The 25,989-nt window shown below is 44.0% G+C and overlaps 2 protein-coding genes across 4 annotated transcripts in view; one reads left to right on the top strand and one right to left on the bottom strand.

The window, feature by feature from the left end:
- The window catches only part of wdr25 (WD repeat domain 25), a 46,278-nt gene extending 38,427 nt beyond the window's left edge, over positions 1 to 7,851 (top strand). For all 3 annotated transcript variants that reach the window (XM_056296219.1, XM_056296220.1, XM_056296218.1), the window contains 3 exons: positions 1,424 to 1,594; positions 1,860 to 2,000; positions 7,474 to 7,851. In XM_056296219.1, the coding sequence (XP_056152194.1) occupies positions 1,424 to 1,594; positions 1,860 to 2,000; positions 7,474 to 7,695 (534 nt within the window). In that variant the 3' untranslated portion in view covers positions 7,696 to 7,851. The remainder of the gene's footprint in view (positions 1 to 1,423; positions 1,595 to 1,859; positions 2,001 to 7,473) is intronic.
- Positions 7,852 to 12,878: 5,027 nt separating this feature from the next.
- Positions 12,879 to 25,989, bottom strand: part of LOC130126709 (brain-enriched guanylate kinase-associated protein) — a 44,618-nt gene continuing 31,507 nt past the window's right edge. The window contains exons 5-6 of the mRNA XM_056296327.1: positions 16,941 to 17,024; positions 12,879 to 14,432 (exon numbers count right to left, since the gene is read on the bottom strand). Of these exons, the coding sequence (XP_056152302.1) occupies positions 12,879 to 14,432; positions 16,941 to 17,024 (1,638 nt within the window). The remainder of the gene's footprint in view (positions 14,433 to 16,940; positions 17,025 to 25,989) is intronic.

Below are 25,989 nucleotides of genomic sequence, written 5' to 3'. Positions count from 1 at the left end.
GTAGTCAGAGATGTGTTTCCCTGGCTTTATGTGTTGCTTCCCGTCAGAAAGGAAATTGGTGATCAGTCAGGCATGTGCAGTTGGGAGAGCTTGTTCTGCAGCAGATCAGGGGTTATGGCGTTGAAGGTGGAGCTGAAATCCACAAACAGGATCCTGGCATAGGTTCCTGCAGAGTCCAGGTGCTGGAGGATGAAGTGGAGTGCCATGTTTACTGCATTGTCCACAGACTTGTTGGCTCTGCAGGCAAACTGCAGGGAGTATAGGAGTGGATCAGTGATAGTTTTAAGGTGGGACAGAACAAGGCCCTCAAAAGACTTCATTACTACAGGGGTCAGAGCTATGGGTCTGTAGTTATTGAGTCCCGTGGTCCTTGGTTTTTCAGGGATGGGAATAATGGTGGAGGTCTTGAAGCAGGATGGTTACATGGCATGTCTCCAGCAAGGTGATAAAAATGTCAGTGAACACCAGAACACCAGAGACAGCTGATCGGCACAGTGCTTCAGGTTTGAGGGAGGGACAGAGTCGTGTCCAGCTAACTTGTGGGGGTTCTATCTCTTGAACAGCCTGTTACCGCCCCTCTCCAGGATGTAGAGAGTCGTCCTTGTGGTAGGGGAGGTGGGGGCCTTTAAAGTGGGCAGTGGTGAAGAAGCCTGGGCCCCTGCTATGGCAGGGGAGGAGGAGCTGGTGGTCTGAAGCTGGTGGATGGAGTCACGGGGGATGGTGTCAAACTGTCCCATTGTTTTTCAAATCGACAATAGAACTAATTTAGATTGTTGGCCCCAAACAATTTTACCATTCAATCAACACACTATCTCATCTACTACTGCTCAGCCTATTGGTCAGCTGGCTGCAGTGTCTGCTGAGATTCATTTGAGACTGGTCGAGCTACAGCAGTTTCAAAGTACAGTGGTTAAATTCTGGCTAGAAGCAATTTTAGAGGCATCTTGACCAAAATTACCATCACTACAGACTCCATTTCCACAAAATGTAATCTGAGGGTCGAAGAATGATAAGTATTGAAATACTATAGTTCTGTCGTCCTCCCTGAGCTACAAAAATCCAATCCTGTTCATTGTCCTTCCTCGAGCTGCTCCCAGAGAAATCAGGCTGGTGAAAGGCTTCATGATAAAAACTCTGCATTAATATAATGTACATTACATTAAATAAACTCATTGTACTTAGATTTTTCTTGCATACTGAGATCTTATGTGGCTCAAGTTCATTGATTTTTCTTATTTATGTTACACAATATGGCCAGCATGTGCCCCGAAACAATCTGCTCATAATTGATGCATAGAATAACAACAGTAGTCAATTGATCTATTACTGATTGTAGGCTATGTATGTTTTGTGTATGTATGATATGTTTTATGTATGTAGTTTAAAAGAGTTCATGTTGAATTGTCTTATTTTCTGTTTCCAGGTGGTGAAAGTGTACAAAGCAAGGATCCAGCAGACCTTAGACATAATGTTTCTGCAAGGCGGTGCTGAATTTGTAACAAGCACTGACTCTGTAAGCAGAGACTCTGCCGATCGCACTCTCATTGCCTGGGACTATCAGACCACAGCCAAAGTCTCTAACCAGATATACCATGTAAGACAATGTGTGTGTGTGTGTGTGTGTGTGTGTGTGTGTGTGTGTGTGTGTGTGTGTGTGTGTGTGTGTGTGTGTGTGTGTGTGTCGTGAAATGTTGTTTCCTTACATAATGTTATTATGTGAACTGAGCGTTTCTGGACATTGATTGTTTTGCATATAGTCATTCATGTTTAAAAATGCTGTTTTTCCAGTAAAGGTCAAAATAAATTTAAGTGATGATCAAGTGCATACCTTTCCTTCTTCCCTTTCACATGACCTCCAGGAGAGGTACACGTGCCCCAGCCTGGCTCTACATCCAGTGGAGGAATCCTTTGTTGCCCAGACCAATGGAAACTACATGGCAGTGTTCTCCTCCCAGCGACCCTATAAGATGAACAAGAGGCGGCAATATGAAGGACACAAGGTCAGTGGAGAATATGGCATTTGGGGGGGTGAGTGTTGGAGGGAGGAGGAAGGGTTTACGGAGGCTAGATCAATAAAGAGAGCATCGTGTTCTGATCTGAGCATGGAAACACAATCATATGACACACAAACACACAGATACGTATCTGCACAGATGTCACGTTTGCCGATGTACCTCTGCAGTGGCATTCATGTAAAGCATTCTCTCAAATGAAATATGTATCTCAAATGAGACATTACTCATGCATCATGCAGTTTAAAGTGTGACGCCTATGACTAGAAAGCGCTTCACAGATCCATAGCCTGTGGTGTTTCCTCTATGATCATCAAAAGCCTTCAGCCCTAAAACAAACACGCTAAATTAAATATGATAAGTTCATTGGTTAAGGCAAATACAGGAAGTGTCTGGTGACTGGTTTGATGCATATTGAAAAGCCACTGTGGTGTCTACACAGTATTGGATGGGTTAAAGTTTTCTGTCACTGGAACAGATTTCCATTGTGAAGGCATGAAACTGATCAGTTCTGAGATCAGTGGAAATTCAATGAGAAAAGATTTTGGGGTGGCAGACAGAGACTAGACCAGGGGTCGGCAACCTTTACCATGTAAAGAGCCATTTTTTTGGCTGGAAGGGGGGGCGGGGATTCTGTGTGGAGCCACAAAAGATATTTGAGTCCCACAGCACCAGCAGTAGGCTACTAATGTATAGATGAGCATTAGGTTAGTGCTGTAGCCTACCACAAAGTGGCTGGATAGGCTGTTTATTAGGCCTATTATTTGGTTACTTTAAGTTTAACCTAACATTGTTATTAATTCAATTTTTTTCTGCATTTATTAAATGATATACCCAGCTACATACCTGCAACTATTGTAATAAAGAAACAGTTGACCCTTTTATTTTTGTGAGGGATGACTTTTCCAACAAAACACAAGAGAAAACAGTGGTACAATAATGGAGAAAACAATCCACTTGCATATGTGGGCTTACCAGCTAGATTTGTGAAAAGCCAAATCAGATGAAAAGCCCAAATGTAATTAAATTTAAGGCATAAACACAACATAGCTAGCTTTAAATCGTAAAAGTAGAAAAAATAGACCAGTTTCAAACAATGAGCTGCATTTTGAACATAGATATGCTATAATTCAGTGTAAGGCTATCCATTGTGGAGTTATTTTATCCATGGTCACATACAGCAATCGATCCAGGATCTGATGAGCAACACAACTATGTCACATATAATTCATGGAGAAAACTTGCTAAAAGAGATGGTACCAATGAAGCGTATCGTTCTCACCAGTTTATGGGACTTCTGTTTCTGGATATCACTGCAGATCTTCTCAATATCAGGGCTGTAAGATGTAACTATCATCTTCATGCAAGACTACAGGCTCTCATCTGTAAGTCGGGAGCAATGTTTGGGCTTTATGTAGTTCAAGCTTGACAGAATTTGCTCACACAAATATGTTGATCCAAAGATGGACAGGACTCCAAATGCATACTTCTTCATGTTGGCATAATTGTCAGGAATTGCATTCCATATTTCAAACACAAGTTTGTCGGGTCTAGGGAGTTTTTCAATTTCACTCCAATTGTGGATTAGAGTGAGAGCAGCTTTCTGACGGGCGATGTCTTCAAGCGCAGCTTTCAGGCTTTTGAACTTAGATACCCATATATATATCTTTGTTGGCTATGTCGGCCAGTTCAATTTCAAGATCAGATGGGCTTACTCCTGAGAATGTGGACGTGTTTAACAGGGATGGATCAATGTCCAGGGGTGTGACAGGGAAGGCTAGTGTGTTTTTTTCCTTTTGGAACTCTCCGAATCATTCCCCAAATGCTGATTGCATTCCTGTGATCGCACGTTGTAAATAATCGCCGCTGATCATATGATTATGTTCTCTGAACTCTTTCAATGAAGGGAAGTGGCACAGCGTGCCTCTCTGTATATCTTTCACAAACACTGTCACCTTGCGCTCAAACGCTAAAATCTCCACTAGCAGTTGCTGTGCCATGCTCCCCTTTCCCTGAAGACTTTTGTTCAGATTGTTCAGTTGACCTGTCATGTCCACCATGAAGTGCAACTTCTCCAGCCAATCTGGATCTTCCAGTTGCAGATAGACCTGGCCTTTGCTTTGCAGGAAGGTTTTCATGTGCTCTACACAAGCGGCGAACCGTTTCAGGACCTCCCCTCTGGACAGCCACCGGACTTTGTTGTGGAGCAGAAGAGCTGACTATGAGCTGTCGACCTCATCAAGCATTGCACAAAATTGACGGTGGTTTAAGTCTTTTGCAATAATTTTGTTCATGGTCTGGATGACTTGGTTCATCACTTCTATACACTCAGGGGGGAATGTTTGAGCACACAGAGCTTCTTCATTCAAGATGCAGTGAAACACTAGAAGCTTTCGATCTTAACGACTTTTGCAGTAAAGTCACAACCCCCTTCTGCTTCCCTCTCATACTACGTGCCCTATCTGTAGTCACTGACACCATGTGACTTGTGTTTATTCTTTTAATCTTTTAAACAGTTCAAGACAGCCTCACAAATGTCTTCCCCTTGTGTTTGGCCTTTTTAACGGTATCAGATCAATGATTTCTTCCCGCAGTCCATCAGAGTTCACATACCTACATAGCAATGCAGTCTGCTCAATGTCATTCATGTCGCATGTCTCATCGCAGGCAATAGAATAAGCAGGAGCTGAGTTAATGTCATTAATTTGCTGACAGGTGATGTCTGCTGCCATTCCTATGGCTCTGTCTTTGACTGTCTTCTGAACCATCTCTGATTTGTTTTTGAAGTCTGAAAAGAGCTGCTCTGATATTTTAATAAAGGGTGTTTTCATGTATTCACCATCTGTCAATGGCTTTCCATGTTTTACGATCTCCTGAGCTGCGACGCAACTAGCAACAGTAATGTTGTTTGCTAACTTTTCGCCACAGATCAAGCATTCCGGCAGACCAGCAGTAGAGGCGGTGAAGGCAAACGTATCTGTCCACGTACTATTAAATCCTCGGTTTTCTTCCGATATCTTTCTTTTTTTGGCGTTTGAATCCATAGCTAGGCGAATACATAGACTACTCAAGCCACCTCTCTTCACTTCAGGTAAAAGGCGCCAGGATGTATACAAATTTCAGCTAAAAGGTGCCAGGATGTATACAAATTTCAGTGAAAATGCACCAGAATGTAGATGTAACAAATAGTCCATTTAAATATTTTCTTTATTCGATCTGCATATATTTTTTTACTAGTGGCTAGTGTTAGGATAACTTTAATTACCTTAAGGTCAACAACATTGACAGAAAGAAAAAAAATAGGCCTATACTTTTTGACAATGTTGGGGAGCCACAAGGGAGGCGTGTAAGAGCCGCGGGTTGCCGACCCCCGGACTAGACTTACATAGACCAATACAGCTAAGGTAAATATGCCTGCATGTAGTAACAACTGGGGGAAAAGTGTAGTTAATGTGACTTTACTGGCCACCCAGAGCCCATCAAAACAAATGTTTTGGCATCTTTGTGTTGAGCCAGTGTGTTATGCACGAAGAGATGTAATGTAACTTCGCAATGTAACTTCTGGCAAAAACTAATTTTCTGCCACTGATTTGTGTCCAAATGTTAGTATGAAGACTAGGGCTTTTAAATGGACACATAGATTATCATATAATCGTAAAGTTTGCTTTGAAGAATTTGTTTCCACTCCATTTCATGAGTGAAATGGGAAGGTAAGCTCCATATGTTTTAGGTGTTCAGTTAATGAATGGAATAAGAAGTCCTGCACACAAAAATTTTTACTTTAACAGATTTTTGAATGATATTATTTTACTGTTTTACTGTGTACTTTCTGATACCTACCAGGCAGTAGCCTGAAGGAGATTATGCGTTTGGTAGCACGTGCACATGTGTGTGTGTATGTGTGTGTGTGTTGTGTGTGTGTGTATGTATGCATGCATGCGTTTGTGCGTTGGTGCATGCATGTCTGTCTGTGGCTAATCTTGCAAACTACTAGACCTATCAGCCTAAAAACTTTTGTGCACAGTTATGACTGTATGATGAAGAACCTCTCATGGGTGCGGTGATTCAAAACCTTTGAAAAACGTTTGTTCTCACTATCACTCACCGCTCCCACTCTTCATTCACTCTCTATGTAGCTCGCTCAACCAACGCTGCTCTCTGTCGCTGCGCGATCTAAGTCAACGATTGCAGTCAAAACAGGAAATGTTGCATATTCTTGTTCCTGCCCGATCTGAGTCAACTGTAGATGTGAGTCGCACATGTGCGACCGTAAACGATTTACCCAACTTTATTATTTTATGAAAATAAAGACAGTGTTAGGTTTAGACCAAAATGGTCGCATAGCAAACCTTCTCCTTTTGGAACGTGCAAGTTCATATTAGACTTGGTTGCATTTGTGCAAGGGTCCACAAAGGAGGCTGCACATCCACAGACTGATAGGCAAAAATGTGTTTATTAGGTAGATTTTTAGTTTGAGCGCTGTATATTAAAACCGTTTTTTTTCTTCTATATTTCCCGTTCAATCAACTTAGGCACTGTGCAAAATTCTTATAATGGCAGGAAAAACACTGTTTTTTCTGTATGTGTTTGCGTGACTGTCCACTGCTAATCTTGCATACTACCGGGCCTGTCAGCCTAATAATTTTTGTGCACAGTTATGCACAGTTATGCAGTTATGATCAAGGACCTCTTGTAGTTGTGGTGATTCAAAACCTTTGAAAAACCTGTTTTATACTGCAATTGAATGCTAACTCCTCAGCTGGTTTTTCTCCTAAGTCCGAGCACCAGAGAAGAGGAGATATGCAGGCAATGCTTCTGATTTTTCCCGTCTCCCGGTAGGCAAAAAAAAAAGAGAAAAAAAGGGTGGTTTGCTGCTAAGTCCTGCATTCTACTGAGTGTACTTTTCTAGTTCTGCTTGTTTTCTTTCTGCTCTTACAACACAACGACCTCTCATTACGTCAAATAAGGTCTCACAACCTAAAGAATTTCCACAGGAGGGCTGGAGCGGTAGCAGGCAGACTCCTAGGCATACTTGCCAACCCTCCCATTTTTCCCAGTTGCCTTCCGATGTTCACTGTCTGCTCCCAGTTGTCCTCCCGGGTCACAAAATCTCCTGTATTTCTCCCATTATGGAGTTATCCCTCAATTTGAAAAATACACAAGTATGCTCGCTTTCTCTTCTCATTATCACAGTATGAGGCCATGTAATTGCACTGAAACGGTGGGCTCCACATTAATCACTCTGCCACAAATGTTTGTGTACTCCAAACAACAAATAAGTAAAAATGGGCCTGCTAGGTTGAGCCGTCGCACTTTCTTTTAACAATTTGTGTTAGTGTCTTATAATCTCTAGTTCATTAGGTTTTACAGTAAAGTGCATTATGCTGACGGCAGCACCGCTATGGTTCCAGGCAGAAGGCTGCACTATGAGGCTTTACTAATCTGTTTCCTCCTGTTTTAGGTTGAGGGATTTGCTGTGCAGTGTGAGTTCTCTCTTGATGGAAGTGTCCTGGCCTCGGGGAGTTCTACAGGCTCAGCCCACTTTTATGACTACCAGAGTGCTCACACACTTCACACCCTTCGTGCCCACAGTCAGCCATGCCTGTGTGTGTCTCAGCACCCTGTTCTGCCTTCCACTGCAGCCACTTGTGACTGGGGCGGTGAGATCAAGATCTGGCATTAAGGACTGTGAATGAGAAATTTTTGGAGGGGATTTTCACCTCTGGAGACTTAATTTCCTATTATCGGTTTTAATACAATGGTGAGAACTTGCCCCAAAATGCTGTCAGTTGTGTACTATTAGCCCTCTTTTAACTGAATGTTTTGAAAAAATAAAAAACATCTGCTGTATACCACACTGTGCTTGGAAATCTTTTGAAAACCCCTCACCCCCTCGTTTGCGTCTTATTTATTTCTGAATTTATATTCAAGAGCAATGCCATGAGGACAAAAAAAAAGACAATAATGTAAATTGTACACTGATGAGCCAAAACATTATGACCACTCACAGGTGAACCAAATAACATTCATCTTGATCTCCAAACAAGGGCACATGTCAAGGTCTGGGCAGATTAGATGGTAAGCAGACTATCAGTTCTCATTGTCAAAGTGTTGGATGCAGGAGAAATGGACATTAGTAAAGACCTGAGCAACTTTGGCAAGGGCCAAATTGTTATGGCCAGACAACTGGGTCAGGGCATCTCTGAAATGACAAGGCATGTGGGGTGCTCCTGGTCAGCAGTGGTGAGTACCTGGTGACAGTGGTCCAAGGAGGGACAAACCACAAACTGGTGACAGGGTGTTGGGTGCTCAAGGCTCATGGATTTGTGAGGGCAACTGTCTGGTCCAAACCAACAGAAGGTCTACTGTGGCTCAAGTCAGAGAAAGTGCTCATGGTGGTTACAGGAGGAATGTGTCACAACACAGTGCATCACACCCTGCTGTGTATGAGGCTGCGTAGCCGAAGACTGGTCAGAGTGCCCATGATGACCCCTGTCCACCGTCAAAAGCGCCTACAATGGGCACGCGAGTGTTGGAAGTGGACCTTGGAGCGGTGGAAGAAGGTTGCCTGGTCTGATTAGACCTGTTTTCTTTTAGACCACATGGATGGCTATGCATGTGTGCAACATTTACCTGGGGAAGTGATGGCACCGGGAGGCACTGTGGGACGATGACAAGCTGGTGGAGGGAGTGTGTTGCTCCGGGCAATGTTCTGCTGGGAAACCCTGGGTCCTGCCATTAATGTGGACGCCAGTTTGACACGTGCCACCTACCTAAACATCGTTGCAGACCAGATACAGCCCTTCAGAGCAATGGTATTCCTTGATGGCAGTGGCTTCTTTCAGCAGGACAATGTGCGCTGCAACACTGCATGTATTTTTCGGGATTGGTTTGAGGAACATGATGAAGTATTCAAGGTGTTGCCCTGACCTCCAAATTCTTCAGATCTCAATCTGATTGACCATCCGTGGGATGTGTTGGACTGACGAGTCCGATCCATGGAGGCCTCACCTCGCAACTTACAGGACTTGAAAGATCTGTTGCTAATGTTTTGGTGCCAGATAGCACAGGACACCTTCAGGGGTCTTGTAGAGTCCATGCGTCTGCAGGTCGGTGCTGTTTTGGCGGTACACGGAGGACCAACAGCATCTTAGGCAGGTGGTCATAATGTTTCGGCTCATCTGTGTAAATATGTCTCACATTTTGCTGGTCTTGCATTCTTCCGACATGCTTTAATCCTGGCGGGTGAGATACAGTCGGGGAGCGTTACTTTGCTAAGGATCAAAGCAAGTTTTTTCCCTGATTAACATTTCAAAGACTAAATGTTGTTGTGGGTTTTATTATCTTAAATGGTGGGCGGTAGGCAAGCAGGCTGTCTTGTCAGTTGCACACACACTGACCTCATTGCTTCCAGTCAGGTTTACGCTTAGAATACAGCAAGGGACCGGTACTTTTTGTGTTTACTCAGTTATTATCCCACTCTTGAAGTTAAGCACCAAGCAAATTTCTCCCAACATGCTGAAGAAATAAGCAAAAGATTACGTTCATTTTGGGAATTTGGGAAGAGGTTTGCACGCACAACTCTTTGTTGCGGGACTTCTTCTTGTTCTTTGTGTCTCTGCCACTGAAATAGTCAGCTGCAATGACAGATGAATGTGTCACAGTGATATTAACTAGGATTTGTGTGTGTGTGTGTGTTCTGCCTTTCAAGAAAAAGGCCCTCAAGAGCAGATAGCCAGAGTGCATCGGTTGTCTTGTGATATTTTAAACATTTAATGGTGTGACAACAATTTGCTGTTGGTTACCGAGGCACAATAATGTCTAAACAGTTGAGGAAATTTGCCGTCAATATTTATCTATGTTGCTTCTTTGATCAGTGCCTTTTCTGTCACGCCAATGCTCTCCTCTTTGGAAAGTGTGTTTGCAGTTAAAATTCATTCATTTTATCCATGAGGGAATTTTATGAATAATCATGATATCCACAGAAGACTGATGTATGGCCTCTTTATTAAGTAAATAAATGTACAGTGAAATTATACAACCATGCATCAGACAGACAGACAGACTGACAAGAGACAACTGGCCTGTTGCTCCTGAAATAGGGTGGAGGTAGAACAGGACAGAACAACATCAGCCTTCTCATTCAGGGTCAAGACATTAGAACAACAGAACATCAACTTAGACTGGATAGAAAATAGTCATACTGTTATAGCAATTATCTATGTATTATATACTCTCTCTTTTTGTACATTATGTCCACAGGAAATATAATTTGTCAACTGAGACCGTATATATTCTGAATCCCCCTGTACATTGGTCAAGTTTAGCATCAAGCCATTGCTACTAGCTGTTCATCTATACATCGCAATACCCACACATTTCATCAAGTCACCTTCAGTGTGGCTTGTGTGACACCGCACTACCTTCTTAAAACTGACAAGGTCGAATGGAAGATACACAGTTTAAATTCTTAAAAACAGCCTTATGCCATTGCCAAGATCTGCAGGAATAGGGGAGGTAGAAGCGTGTCATTGCACAAAATCGATCTGTGAATCTCTCCGCAAAGTTGTGATGCTTTGACTTGGCTTATTCCTGTCACCATTCCTCCCAGATCTGCGGAGCCACCAAAGTAACAAGAACTCTTGGAATTTCCATGAAACGCCGAAAGGCAGACAGGAGCTGAAGTGATGCCAGTTTGTCCTCATCTGTGCCAATGACAGTAGCAGGTGTTCCAGTCTCTCCAGATGGCCCAGACAGCGACAATGGCCCGGGGTCAAGGAAGCCCAACAACCTCAGTCAGTGGAAAGCTGAATCACAGCGAGAGAAGAGGTGTTCCTCCTTCAGCATAAGGCGGATTTCTTTTCAGCTTGCTTGGCTCGCCAACAGGACAGGGTGTCTTTGCTCATTTCTAAAAATGGATCCGTTCGGATTGCCTAAGACTACCATCTTTGTTTTTGCGTCAGTTACTAAGTGTGAGTCGTGCCATTTCAATAGTCTTCCATTGTCCCCATTGTGCGTACGTTGCAGTACTCTCAGCTTGGCTGCAGAGACGTCCAATTTATCTTGCCCACAGGCTTGTAGAACAAGTGCCATTTTTTGGTTTATTACAGCAGTGTAGCTTGCGCCAGCAGTAGTAAGGATTTTATATCATGTAGAAATTTGGCTGGTAGTCATATTATGTATTTGTGTGTGTGTGTGTGTGTTTCATATCTGAAAACAAAAACATGTACTCTAACCTTACTGCTTACATATATAGTTAACCATAGATATAAAGTATGTACACCCTTGTCAGAGGCTGAACAGAAAACCATTCCATTCACTGAACAGAATTAAGGCAAATTCACGAGTGTCCTGGTATGAGGATAACTACTGTACAATACAGCCACAAAATTCATGCTCTGTATTGATTCTGATACAAAAGTAAGAAAAGGGTAAACAGAGTAATATACATCTCGCAGTTCATTTAGGGATCCTTATGGTAGAATAGTTTAATTTGGCCATTTAGTTGTTATATCATCTAATAGGTTTACATTGCCAAAACTGTTTTTATCTGAGCTTTCTAAATTGCCGGATGAACAAATTTGAATTCCTCAGGGAGCAAACCTATTATGAAGGCTGTCACCTTAGTGTCAATATTATTTCAATGTTTTCAAATGAATTACATGTTTTAGCTCATATTTATTCGTGTCAGAAATGTTTGAGCAGAACAGAGAACAAAAAAACTTTCCATTCCATGCGTGGCACTCTCAGATTTGTCGCTGTCGGGGCGTCTGGGTAGCATAGTGGTCTATTCTATTGCCTACCAACACGGGGATGACGTCCCTACAGACACAATTGGCCATGTCTGTGGGTGAGAAGCCGGATGTGGGTATGTGTCCTGGTTGGTCGGGGTGCCTGTTCGGGGGGAAGGGGGAACTGGGGAGAATAGCGTGATTCTCCCACGCACTACGTCCCCCTGGTGAAACTCCTCACTGTTAGGTGAAAAGAAGCGGCTGGCAACTCCACATGTATCGGAGGAGGCATGTGGTAGTCTGCAGCCCTCCCCAGATCGGCAGAGGGGTGGAGCAGCGACCGGAACGGCTCGGAAGAGTGGGGTAATTCGCCAGATACAACTGGGGAGAAAAAAGGGGAAATCAAAAAAGAAAAAGATGTCGCTGTGAGAAACAATTTGGCTGGAATGATGTTGTTTTCCTGTCTTGTTCACATTTGCATTACACAGCATGCACTTTATTCTAGAGAAAATAGAGAAAGAAAATGACTATTTTAACAGCCTGCTATCAGCAGGGTCCTCTGTACATAATGTAACCTTCCCTTTCCCAAACATCATGTTAATTAAGTCTAGATAGTAGGAAGTGTGAGAGGGGAACTTGCTCACGAGGGTCTGTACCACACCATTACACACGGCCTATTTCATTATCCAAACAGTATACATTAGAGCAGGAATTAATAGTCTTTTGTTGGTTTTACTGACACTACTTAACTCCTGAATGATAAGAGCAGATAACACGTAGCTGTGGCCTCATTATATTTCTTGGGGTTCAGAGGTTAATCCAAATGACTCTAGACTGTATAAATTAACACGTTGAAAGAAAGGACATGGTGAATAGCTGGTCTCTCAAATAGCTGCACTGTAACATGACCTAAACATCTCCATAGAAAAGCACAATAGTGTTGCATTGTAAACTGCATTAAATGTGCCTTGGCTAAGAAACATAAAACAACAATGTCTTAACACCCCATCAAGCGGTAAGAATGTGTTTGCTGCAGGGAACTTTGGAGACATACAGTACAGTACAGTACAGTAAGTTAGTGATCATTACTAATAATCATGCATAAACCAAAGAGCTTTTTTTCACCCCTCCTAACTCAGTTCAGCAGTGTCCCATACAGCTGTGCCTTGGTCAGACTGTCCTTCCTTGTCAGTCCTGTGCTACCAAACTTTTGGTATCTTGGAGAGGTCTTCTTTGGAAGTGCAGGGCCGATGTTGAGAGCGGAGCTGGAGCTTGGCCGAGGCCGGGAATTCGGCCTAGGGCAAGGGTAGTGTTGGAGGCTAGAGGCTTCGAGGGAGCTTTGGTGTAAGGACTCCACTGAGCTGTCCATGCTCAGATTAACATAGTCCTTCTTGGTGCTAACGGCTGCTGTCGCTCCCCCACTGCCCTCCTTCTCTTTAGAGCTCCCTGAGAGGAAAAGACTACACTCTGAGTCCTGGCTGTCTTTCTTAGCTCGGTAAAGTGCCGGGCTTTTATCCTGTTTACGATGCCCTAGACCTGGATGCTTGGCACCCGAATTTGGGCTGTGGTTGGGTGAAGCGGGATCCACTGTGAAACACTGGCCGAGCATGCGGCCGTGGAAGACGTCGTCTCCATCCTGGAAGCTGCTGTAGAGTGGCCCTGCTTTGACCTTGCTGGAGGGGCCCATGGCAAAGTGGCGTTCAGAGGAGCTGTACGGCGAGATTCGACCTGTGATGTTATGATAAGAAGATGAGAATGTATTGATGTCTTCCACGCTAAGCTTCCTCCAGCGCCCACTCAGCTCATCCTCAGGGACACGGACACTGCCTCTGCCCCTGTCAACATCTCCGCCACGCACTTGGGCCAACCCTGACGTCGACCCCATGCTGTGGGAGGAGGTCAGGCGAGGGGTGCTGGAGTGATACGGCTCACTGAAGCAGGACGTTGTCCGTGTGTACATTGGTGCGTTGCCCTTCTGCGGGCTTCTGGGGGCCGCCATGTGCTGGATGCTATTGGATTTGGGGAAGCCTGTGCTGTCTTTACTGTAAGATGACATCTTTTTACTTTCATAGTCTCCATTACCACCATCTCGCCAGTCCATATAGAGAGCGTGGTGGGATGAGGATAAGGCGCCACCGGCAGTGCGCCCAATACCGCCCTTTTCATCTGATGCAATGCTGAAGCTGGAGTACGAGCTGGAGGCGGGGAGCGAACCTGTGCCAAACTCATCATGGAGTTGGAAGGAGGATGGGGGTTCGTGGTGGGCGAAATTCTCCGAGTGATAGGCTTCTTCATCTGGGTTGCTGTCGGTGGAGTTCTGGCCGTGGAGCTGGAGCAAGCTCGTGTCGTGGAGGTCCACACTCTGCCGGCGCTCTGTGTCCTGCCAGCGTTCAGGGCAGTAGAGGGCCGTATCGCTGCAGTACAGGTCAGAAGTCTTGTATGTGATGCGACGGTTGAGTTGGTCAGTGCTTCCTGTTCCGGAAAGGAAGTCCCCATCCTGTGGCTGCGGGCTGGGAGAGCGTGTTACCGGGCAGCTGTTCCCCTGTTCAGGCTTTTCCAACACCTTGGCAATGACGGCGGTGGGTACGGCATCCGAGTAAGAAGTGTGGCACACCGCCATGGTGGCCCCACCGCTGCGGCTGTGTTTCTCGATGTGGGAGCTGAGACGCTCTTGAAAATCCAGAGGCAGCTGACAGACAAGGTTGCCACAAAAAGACAAAGAGGCAAAAAATAAATGTTAATAGGGGATGGAAATTAAAAAAAAAAACCTACTGTGTATATTGCTCTGGATGGATGAGTACAGCTGGATGCTAACATCAACAATGTTTTAGTTGTTGAGAAGGACTTTTCCCAAATAAGCAAAGCTCTCTGTGGAGTGAAGAATGGATGAGAATTCGCCCATACATTATTTATTGTTTTTTAAAAAAAAATAATTTTCTCAAACTGTACGTCCTAAGATGTCTTTTCAATAGAGACAAAAAGACTTGATCTGCAACATAGCAGATTTGCAGTGCTGTTCATCACATACTCCAATCTCTAGTTCTGACTGAGAAATTCACTCTTCAGTCCTCACACAGAGCAGACCAGCTCGCACACCCCATGGGACTTCACACTACATGGCTGTCTTAATGAACTTGTCAGAAATTATATGAACACTTATTCATTTTTTGTTTTAGTTTTAGTTTTTAGTTTTCATCCTGGGTCCTGGATCAACTTCTCATTTTCTTCCTTCAACTGATTGCTTTGGGTAGTTTTTCCCAGATTGTTCATTTTGTTCAACTCATAAAGACAGAAAAAGCTGCAATGTGAATAATATACTTTGATTTCCACCTCTCTACCTTCAGCGGCATAGAAACTAACACACTATTTAAGAAAACTACATTAAATGCCATATTGGCCAAACATCAATTGAACCATACATGCATTTCTCATACAAATGACTAACTTAACTATGCTTTAAACAATACAGAAGTGTCCTCCCTTCCAATGGCCTCTCTCTCTCAAGCTTTCTCCTCTCTCCCTTTCTCACAATGACCTACAGAAGTTGTTCGTGACTGATTGGCTTGAGTCTGAGGAAACTGTTCCAGTGAATTGCAGACTGGTATTTTTGCTTTTTAATAGAGGGTCAGGGTCAGGAAGAACTGTTCCTGTCACACAGTGAGCCTTCTTTTTATGTCATTTTTTTCATTTGATCTCTCGCTCTCTCTCTCTCTCTCTCTCTCTCTCTCTCTCTCTCTCTCTCTCTCTCTCTCTCTTTCTCTCTCCATCTCCATCTTTTTTCTCTCTACCATCAAACACACATCATCTCTGCAGGGAACAGCTTGGATTCAAATTAAACCACTGCTCTGAGCCACCAGCTGCGAATAAAGAAAAGATAAAATACTGACTTGGCTTTGTTAAGAAATAGAAGCTTGCCTCGGCATAATATAACCATCGTGTTTGAGGTCCATGCTATTTTTAGCACCCATTGCCTCCCCCAAAGGGAATAGAGAAGAAAAGTAGGTGAGCCTGCAGGGGGACACGTGACAGTATAGGCAATTATTCGCTCTCTATGAGCAAACTCAGCACCAATTGATTTCTGAGCTGAATCTTAATTAACAGTCATACTATAGCGCACAGACCAATTGTATAAGCTCATGCTTTACAATGCAGATTTACAGCTCCCATTGTTCATTACTGGAACTGATGCTTGGCTGTTATGAATGACTTCCCATTCATTGATACTGGTTACCATTTTTTGAGTCATTCTGGCAGCTCTCAGTTTATAGGTTGTTATAACCAATTTTCTTTGCAATTTTGGCATATCTCTTACTTTGTTCATTCAAACATTATATGAATAGAAAAAGTAGAATTTAATGTTTTAAAATGTTTATAAGCTGCTATTTTCCTTTTATAATGGAGTTCATCAAATGAATGGCATATTTAACCATCAGTGTAATTAATCATGTCTATCTCAGTCAAGTATTGACAATGTTAGAGGGTGGTCCTTTAAGTCTTTCCTTCTTTTGTGAACTAGGTGCTCTTTTAGACTTATTAGCCCATCCTTCCATCCAGCCAACATCCACAGACAAGATCACAATCCTGACAGACGGTACTTGAGACAGAAGACTTCCATTAGGCTGAGTGAAGAGACTGCTATGAATGACCTCTCATATGGTACAAGCTATTTTCTAAGACCTCAATAAGGACATTTTAGGTGTATCAATACAGCAAGGGCAGTCTCTCTGCAATACAAAAAACATTTTTTTACAGTATATTGATAGTAGTACTGAAAGGGTAACAGTACAGAGCAGTAGAGCAGCACCATGATGAGGATGATATTTTCATTCACTGAATAACTGAATGTGAGCTATCTTTACCATTCTGCTACTGAGTGAATGAAAAACCACCAGGGAACAGCGAAAATTTTATTCTATTCTTAATTCAAATTAGCATGTCAGTTGTACTTACCATGCATTACCAGAATGAATGCTAAATCAAATATTTAACAGGCTTTGCAAGCCATTGATTTTTTTTTTAAACTCGTGCCACTATTACTTTGAAAGAGAACAGCTTTGGGGGAAGTAGAAACTTGAAAAGAAACCAATGCTATTCACTATTCATGTATTAAAACCCCTGCTATTGTGTGTCATTGCATATTATATTGCAAATGCGTGTTATATTCATGCATTTGTTGCATCAGTGCTGGAGAACTCACCTCAGATATCTTGTGGGCTCTGATATGAGACTTGGAGCACTGCAGTAGCTGGGCTGCCAGGTTGCAGTCCTTCCTGTACATGTCCTAGAGGATGAAGAAAGATCATCCATCACTAAGTCCACACTTTAACTTGTTTGTCAAAGAGTAGAAGGGTGTTGGTGTAGTGTGCCAATACGCTGAAAAACAAGTTTTTGACCAGTGGTTCATAAAATCAAATCTTAGTTAGAAAAATAATGTAGCCATGGAAAGTGTATGACACACATTTTCCTTTTACCCAAGAGCCTTCAAGGTTTCTTCAAGAAAAGCCAAAGTTCAAGGTGCCTCGGTTGTGCCCGGCTTGCCATTGGCAAGATTATGGGAGTTCTGGACAGCCTCTAGGTATGAACGTCTACAACTGAATGTCAAGTATGGTTTTGCTGGAGAATACCATACCTTCTCAGGAAATCTACCCCATATGGAGTATGATGTACTATTCAACACAGCACCTCATTAAAAGATGCAAATGTAATTCCAAACAGAGATTACAATTAAGTAATAATGAGTAAGAGTGTGGAAAAGCACACTGTAAAAGTCTCTAGAAGGTGAGACTGATTAATCGCCATGTTGCTTTGCCCATATTATACCCAACTGCCAATGGTTGATAAGGGAAAAAAAAACAAGGAGGTTCTCCAAAAGCTAGCTGTATCCTCAAGCTAATTTTATTTTTAATCTTTCCTCTTGAGTATGTATGTGTGTGTTTGTTTGTGTGTGTCTCTGTGTATGTGAATGTGTATGCACGAGTGTGTAGGTCAGTGTGAAAGCATTTGTTTGTTTGTTTAGTGTGTCACTTTAGGCCAAGACCACTTAAAAACAGCCTAATCTGGTGTTTCAAAGGAACAAACTCATCTGCTGAAGTCGGTATAAATCCATTTCTTAGAAAACTAATTTTTTTCCACCCCTGGGGTCACTGGAGGAAACATTAAAGGTCTGCAGTACCTTATTAACGCCACAGAAATGTTTCACTTGCAATACATCTCCTATCCGCCTTCCACAATCTATGCTAATTTCATTAAAGTTGTGAAATAGGCCTTCTGCCTATCTACACTCACTTGTCCATTTTCTTTGTTGTTTTCTTTCTTTCTTTCCTTTCAATATCGGTCCATGACACCACCCCCCAGACATGAGTCTTATTCCCTTTGACAGGTTCGATCCCCCAACTAGTTTAAAGCGACTGCTTTTCAAATCGCTTCATTTATTCTTATTTTTTTACCAGGCGATAGCTGGGACCCATGTGGATTTTGAGAATGACACACAAAGAACACTGGGACCTCAACAATGTCTTTGTCACTGTTGGTCTTGCAGCATGTGTGTCTTCTGGGAATGCCATTGGTTTCATTTGGTTGAGAGACAATCTTTGCCTGAGTCAACAAGGTCTTGACATATCTAGTCAATCATTTGAAGTGAGGGCAAAATGTCAAGTAATGAAACATGGCTATTCTCTCTCACAAGTGAATATTTGAGTTGTGCAGAAACAGCTCCTTGTGGTCCTGTGTGAAATTGTGCTGAATGTGAAATCTAACTAAATGAATGAATCCTATTGTTTACTGTTGAAAATATCCCGTGTAGTTCAGCACATCTAATGCATGTCAAACTGCTTTTTATGAACAACATATTCATTTTGGCCATACACATTCTTCCTTTGAGACCAATGTTTCCACAAATTTAACAGCTTATTTTTTGCTTCATCACACGCTGTAGCCATTAAAGTACATATGAGTGCCGCCGTGCTGACTCACTAGCTTAGGACCTCAAGCCTCTTTCACACTCAACACGAATCAGAAAATAAAAGTCTTGAATCCAAAGTTTCTTTCTTTTTTGTTTTTACTCTGAAATTAAACTTCAATACAAATTAAAATGATGAATTCTAGGCTTTTCAATAGAACTGACATAAACTAATTAACTTTCTTTGCAGGTATGTCTGGTTGAGTATACACATTTGGCAGCTTAATATAGTTTTGTTCGTCTAGGCCGCAAACCTCCAAATCTGTAAGAACATAACTCTTCACTTTCTGTTCTTGTGCCTTAGTGCAAAGAAGGTAACTCTGTCTTTCTGCCTCGGAAGTTCAACTTATTTGCTAAGTCTTCGATGCAGAAAGTCGCCACGCTTCCTTGATCCAGCAATGCATAGGTCTTGATCATTATTGTGCTTTTCTTATGTTTTATCTGCACAGGTACTATGGGGAGTATACATTTGCTGTTCCCGGCCCCAGTGTGTTCACCTCTTCTACACCCTGCAAGCATGAGAGCACTTGTAACTTCACCTGTGCCTTGTGAGCCGTTATCCACACTGCTCTTTTCTGAAGTCGTATCTTCCTTCACCACATGCAGGATAGCAGGGTGCTTAACAGAACAATCTGGGCATGATGCCTTTTTCTTGCAGCCTTTGTACTGATGACCTGCTGTAAGACACCCAAAACAAAGACCATTGGACTTCAAGAACTGAATTCTCTCTTTCAAAGGCTGATCTTTTAGCAAATGTTCAGTGAGTTATTCTTTTTACAGTAAAGACAGAGACTTTGGAAAACACTAGCTGACTCAGCTGAAGTAGATTTCTTCTCAGGTTGATCTTTACTGGCATCCTTTTCAGTAGGAGACACATTTACAGCAAACTTGCTCCCTTTGGGCTCACTTTTTCCAGCATTGGGTCTCTTCTTTGTACTTCCCTGTCTACCTGAGGTGACATCCATGATATCTCCAAACAGTGGGCCATTGGCGACTTTAGCTTAATGGTAAACAAATTCTACCAGATCAGGAAACCTGGCTCTTATTCTAGTTCTTTCTTGAATGTCATAAGCATGGCTTCGCCATCTTTCTTTCAGTTTGAATGGAAGTTTAGATAAGATGTACTTCATGTTGGTGGGGTTGTTCATCTCATCTATGTAATCCACATCACTCACTGTATTACAATATCCAATCAAGAACAATGCAAATGTATTCAATCCCTTTCCGTCTTCTGGCTTTCCATTTCCAATCCCTTTCCATTGCCTTCTTCATATAAACTGTAGCAATTGTCAGCTCATCTCCACAGGAACAATCAAGCAGTATCTTAGCTTCTCTGAGGCCATTCCATTGCCTTCTTCATATAAACTGTGGCAATTTTCAGCTCATCTCCATAGGAACAATCAAGCAGTATCTTAGCTTCTCTCTAAGCTCTGTCTGGCCTCATGTGCTCACAGCTACGAATGAGATCAAATGGCTCTCCACCCATAAACTGCTCTAAATAATACAACTGATCTTGTTGGCTGTCAGTTTTACTATCGATGGCATGCTCAAAAGCCCTTATGAAAGACCTGTAAGTAAGAGGATCTCCTGTAAACACTGGAATGTCTCTGTGAGGGAGTTGAGTTAAACTTTGTTGCTTGATGAGCATCTCAGTGACCTCATTTTGGCACTGCAACACGTTGTACAGGCCTTCAGTGGAAAAGTCAGTAGGCTGGGCATTGTCTGCAGTAAGCCTTGATGGAGATCTTCTTCTGGCTGAAGCATCAATTTGAACATCTGGCTTTGGATTGAAAACTGGAAAGGGCTTACTATCTCCTCGATGTAAATAATCACCATCAATGTCATGTTTTTCTTTTCTACATGGTAAATTTGTAGACCTGGCTTTGGGTCTTGGGTTTGACTTGAAGTAATCATCCATAGAATCCTGAGCCTCTTCAAATTCTTCATACACCTTTAACCTTGCATCTGAAGCAGAAATTGCAGGTTCAATCTCCAGTTGCTCCTTATTTGTGTTCTATGGACGTTTTCTTGCTCAATTGCCTCCTTCTTTTGCAGAGCCGCTGGTTTTACTGCCAGTGCGTCACGTTCTGCCTTACGTTTCAACTGAGCTGAACTAGTAGTGGTAGATACCAGTGATGAACGACCCGTAACAGAACTAGCTTCAGACACTATCACATGGCCTAACATCATCTACCTGTATATCTTGAGAAGAGCCCTTTTTAACCCGTGTGAACCATCTATTCATCTCTTGTATATAAAGTTTCAATTCAGCATGTCTGTTTTCATACATATCCTGATCATCTTTCCTTTCGTCTTCGGCTAACAGCTCACACAATTGTTCATTAAGCTGTTCATACTCTCTAATGAGCTTTGTAAACAGCAGCAGACCTTCCTCTTTGATGATATCAACATTAAATTCGTCTTGCTTCAATTTTTCAATCTCATTCTTTTCCTTGGTTAACTGCGCTTACTTTCCCTTTCGTCCGCCTTTCAATCGCCTTACTTTCTCTTAAACAGCCTTTTCCATGGGCTTTGGCATTCTCCTTTGGCTAACAGGTGTATCCACACTTTCATCTGCCATATCGTTTCACTTGTGAATCTTCACACATTAACTGCTACAATTCTATGAATTTTCTACGGCTTCTTACTCTTCTTTCATTCACAAACACTTGTGAAAGGAGTCACATGATGTGTAGGATTCCTTGCTAATAACTCAATGACTTTCTGAACGGGAATACCATATGGAAATGATGGTGGCGCGAATTCACGTTCGCAGTGGCCTCACCCACTACCGGTGTGGGAAGATGGCGGCGCAAATTCACATTTGGGGTGGCCTCACCTAGTACCGTCGATGCAGTGTCTTTGTCCACATCTGCGTCTAAGTTTTTGTCTTTGTTTGTTGGCTGGGAGAGCTGGTGCTGGATCAGCTGCGAGAGCTTGGTCTGCCACAGTGCTGCAGACTTGCCCGGAGTTGTACCCGTGGAGGTAACACCGAGGGCAGTCTGATAGGATGCGGAAGCGGGGCAGGCTATGCTAACTGCTAGCCCATGCATACCGGCAGTTCCGATAACACCGAGTGTGGTCTGGCAGCAGCCTCACCTGGCGTTGACTGTGGGTTTTTTTTTATGTCGTGTGGCGTGCGGGGAGGTGTGTCAAGGGTGTCTGGCTGGGAGAGCTGGCGCTGGCTCGGCTGGGAGGGCTGGTCTGCTTCGTCCGGTTGCCACAGGGACTACGGCCCCTGCCTGGAGCTGCGCCCGAGGAGGAAACACGGAGGGTGGTCTGACAGGATGCGTAATCGGGGCAGGCTAGGCTAACTGCTAGCCAATGAAGACCGGCGGTTCCGACAGTCATCCTGGCTGGCGTTTGTTCCCTTGGACAGTGATTTTTTATTTATTTATTATTTAGTTTGAATATGTGTTAGTTCGAATATGTGTGTTCTTGTAGTTCTTGAATGTGTTTTTGTCTGTATGTTGCACTGTTATGGGCTGGAGCAAACTGTATTTTGTTTAATTTCATGTGCGCAAGTACATGAGGTGAAATGACAAAGTTTTCCTGTTCCTGAAATTTATTTTCACCTTTCTCCTTGGCTAAAGTTAGCGTCGTCTGTGGGCTAGTAAAATAATGAGAGCGTATCAGACCTGATCAGGGACAGCTTCGTTCCGACGGCGTAATACTCAAGGTACCTCTGTAAACCTTCAAATACTCTTCGGCTTCGGTGTGATTTTCGGTCTGTTTCGTCGTCTTTTTCCAGCTAGCATAACTAGCTTAGCTCCATCGTCCTTCGACTAGCTCAGTCTTTTTGACTTAGATATGAGTGCCGCCATGCTGACTCACTAGCTCAGGACCTCAAGCCAATTTCACACTCGACACAAATCAGAAAATAAAAGTCTTGAATCCGAAGTTTCATCCTTTTTTGTTCATTCATTCATTCATTATCTGAACCGCTCATCCTGCTCTCAGGGTCGCAAGGATGCTGGAGCCTATCCCAGCAGTCGTTGGGCGGCAGGTGGGGAGACACCATGGACAGGCCGCCAGGTACATCACACAGCGCCAACATACACACATGCACCAACACACATTCTTACCTAGGGACAATTTAGTATGGCCGATTCACCTGACCGATATGTCTTTGGACTATGGGAGGAAACCGGAGCCCCATGAGGAAACCAACGCAGACACGGGGAGAGCATGCAAACTCCACACAGAGGACAAAGGTTGGACTACCCCAGGGCTCGAACCCAGGACCTTTGTTGTGTAGTCGGTTCATTCATTGTTCATGCATTGCAATACCACCACGCCACCAGAGGGCGCAGTAGCCTAATGATTGTTGCTGAGTAGTACGGTGCTGAGGGTGATGAAGAGGTGAGATAAAAAAGAAAGGAGTTGAAAACGTACGGTGCTCGTCGTCTCATGCCTCGTTATTATTTTACAGCTATACTAATGTGATAAAGTCTAGTATAGGACAAATTGGCGACGAGAAATGGCGACTGCAGCTGTGCCCTTACCTGCTTTATTTCTGCCGTGTGCCGGACAACCTACAATTCCGTTCGACATGTGGGCTAGGATGTTCGAGAACTATCTGCTAGCCATTGATGCGGATGGTGATGACTGGCCAGACACGAGGTTACGTGCACTTCTTTTACATTGTCTGGGTACAGAGGGCCAGCGTGTGTTTTATACACTTGCAAATCCAGGTAGGACTTACAAAGAAGCGATGATGGCACTGCGTGCACACTTCAACCCAGCCATAAATGCTGTGGTGGAACGTCATAAGTTCAGACAGAGAACACAGAGACCGCAGGAGTCCATTACAGAGTACGTTGCCGCGCTGCGCGAGCTTGCCACAACATGTGGGTTTGACAACAGTAGAGACGAAATGATACGTGACCAGATCATCGAGCATATCCATTGTGCAAAGATACGCGAGAGACTGCTAGGACAAGCAGATGCAAATTTTACACTTGAAAAAACACTCCAGATTGCATGCCAGGGGGAAGCTGCCATCGGGTATGCGCGCACGCTAGGTTCAGAGTCCCAGGTTCCCGTGCAAGCTGTAACGGCGAAGCCTAAACGTCCATTCAAAAATAAAGGGAAATACAACCGCTCTGCAGAGCCTGCAAACGCCACTCCAAGACAGGACAGATGCTGTTTTAGGTGTGGGTCGTCTACTCATCTTGCAAATGCTCCAGACTGCCCTGCCCTGAAGATGACTTGTCGGAAATGCAATAAAGTAGGTCATTTTGCCAAAGTTTGTAAATCTTCTGAAAGGTCAGGTGAAAAGTCTACCAAAAAAGTAGGTGAAGCTGTTGTGCAAGTGCTGGGAATTAATGCAACCCAACCAGCTCAGAAAATATCATGTGAAGTGACTATTAATGCCAAGTCAACTTCTTGCCCAGTAGAGCTAGTGGTGGATACGGGCGCCGCTGTGTACATCATTCCTGAACCCGTCTACAGAGAGCATTTCAGCGAGGTGCCCCTGACAGAACCAGAGGTTAAGTTAGTATCATATACAAAGTCAGACATCCCAGTAATAGGCTGTTTATCAGCTACAGTGCAGCACGAAGATACTACAGTTCCGGCTACACTATACATTGTGAAAAAGACAGGTACCGCTGTCTTGGGGATGGACTTTTTCAGGGCACTGAGACTTTCTATAGTAAATAATACTGTGCTCTCAACTGCGGCTCCAGTGACAGAGGTTAAAACTGGACCAGTGAAACTGGGCTTAGCTAAGGGTTTTGTCCACCGTGTTAAAGTGAAGGAGGGCAATGAAGCAGTACAGCCCGTCCAACAGAAGCTGAGGAGACTTCCCTTCTCCGTGAGACAAGCTGTCTCCACAGAACTTGAGAGACTGTTAGAAATGGACATGATAGAGAGGATTGATGCATCTCCATGGGTTTCACCCATCGTGGTCACGCGACGGAAGAACGGTGCGGTGAGACTGTGCGTGGACTTACGTGAGCCTAACAAGGCTATAGTGATGGACAGTTACCCACTTCCGCACATGGATGACTTGTTCTCCGAGATGAACGGTGCTAATGTATATTCTTCCATAGATCTCGCAAACGCATATCATCAAGTCCTTTTAGCGCCAGAAAGCCAGGACTTATGTTGTGGTTACACCGCCCCGAGCTGCCTCCCCGGCACGTTCAAGCCACTCCCCCAGCTCGGACGTGCCGGAAACATCCGAGCGCTCGGCTCGCGCTCTGAGGAGACGAGCGCTGCACTGCACCAGGTGTTTGCCATCATCCATCAGGCACACCTGTGGCAATCAGGCAGCCTTCTACAAGAAGCCTCCCAGAACACCACTCCGTGCTTCGACGTACTGAACTCTGCGGTAAAGTTCTGACAAGCCCTCCAGCGTTCCTTGCATTCTGTTTATTCCCCAGTGTCTTATCTTCGTGTCTCTGTTTCCTCCCAAGACTCTCCCTCCGCGATTTCCACGGCTCCCCGCGTCTCCCTCGTCCCCAGCGACCTTCACGTTTCTCCCCGGACCTCTCCTGCGATCTCCCCCCTTGTCCCTCTATCTGGACCCCTCCTTTCGGACTCGACTTCCCGGATCTCGGACCTGGACTTTCTCGGACAACCCCCCTTGGATCACGGACTGGACTTTCTCGCCAGGTGCACGCACATTTTTTCAACACCTCCTGGTCATTTACATACCGCACCACACATTGGCTAAAAACACTCACACATAGTTATTCACGCAAACCACGGGACACCACACATAGTTTACTCACACATCCCACTAACAGAACGCCTTTTTTCACCATACATTTCCCTCCCACAATAAAACCTCCCTTTGGAAGTTATCTCGTGTCTGTCTGTCTTGGGTTTCGCCACACGGGTCAGGTTCTGGTGCGCGAGCATAACAACTTAACCGCATTCATAACGCACGACGGACTTTTCAGGTTCAAACGGGTCCCATATGGGCTGTGCTCCGCCCCAAGTGCGTTCTCCAAGATGATGTCGCTCGTACTTAAAGGCCTCAGGGGGGTCCAGTACTACTTGGACGATGTCCTAGTGTATGGCAAGGTCAAGGAGGACCACGACTGCAACCTGCAGGAGGGGCTCGCCGCTATCAGGGGCGCCGGCCTCCAACTAAACGAGGAAAAATGCCAGTTTAACCGGTCCAGCCTGCAGTTCCTTGGGCACATGATCTCTGCCCAGGGCCTGCAGCCACTCACCGAGCACGTCAGAGGCTCCAGTGCCAAGTGATGCTACAACACTTCGCTCATTTCTAGGGCTCACGGCATGGTACCAGAAGTTCGTAAACAACTACGCGTCG

This window comes from Lampris incognitus, chromosome 16 (genome assembly GCF_029633865.1).
Source record: "Lampris incognitus isolate fLamInc1 chromosome 16, fLamInc1.hap2, whole genome shotgun sequence".
Taxonomy (NCBI): domain Eukaryota; kingdom Metazoa; phylum Chordata; class Actinopteri; order Lampriformes; family Lampridae; genus Lampris; species Lampris incognitus.
This window is presented reverse-complemented; position numbering and strand designations above follow the sequence as displayed.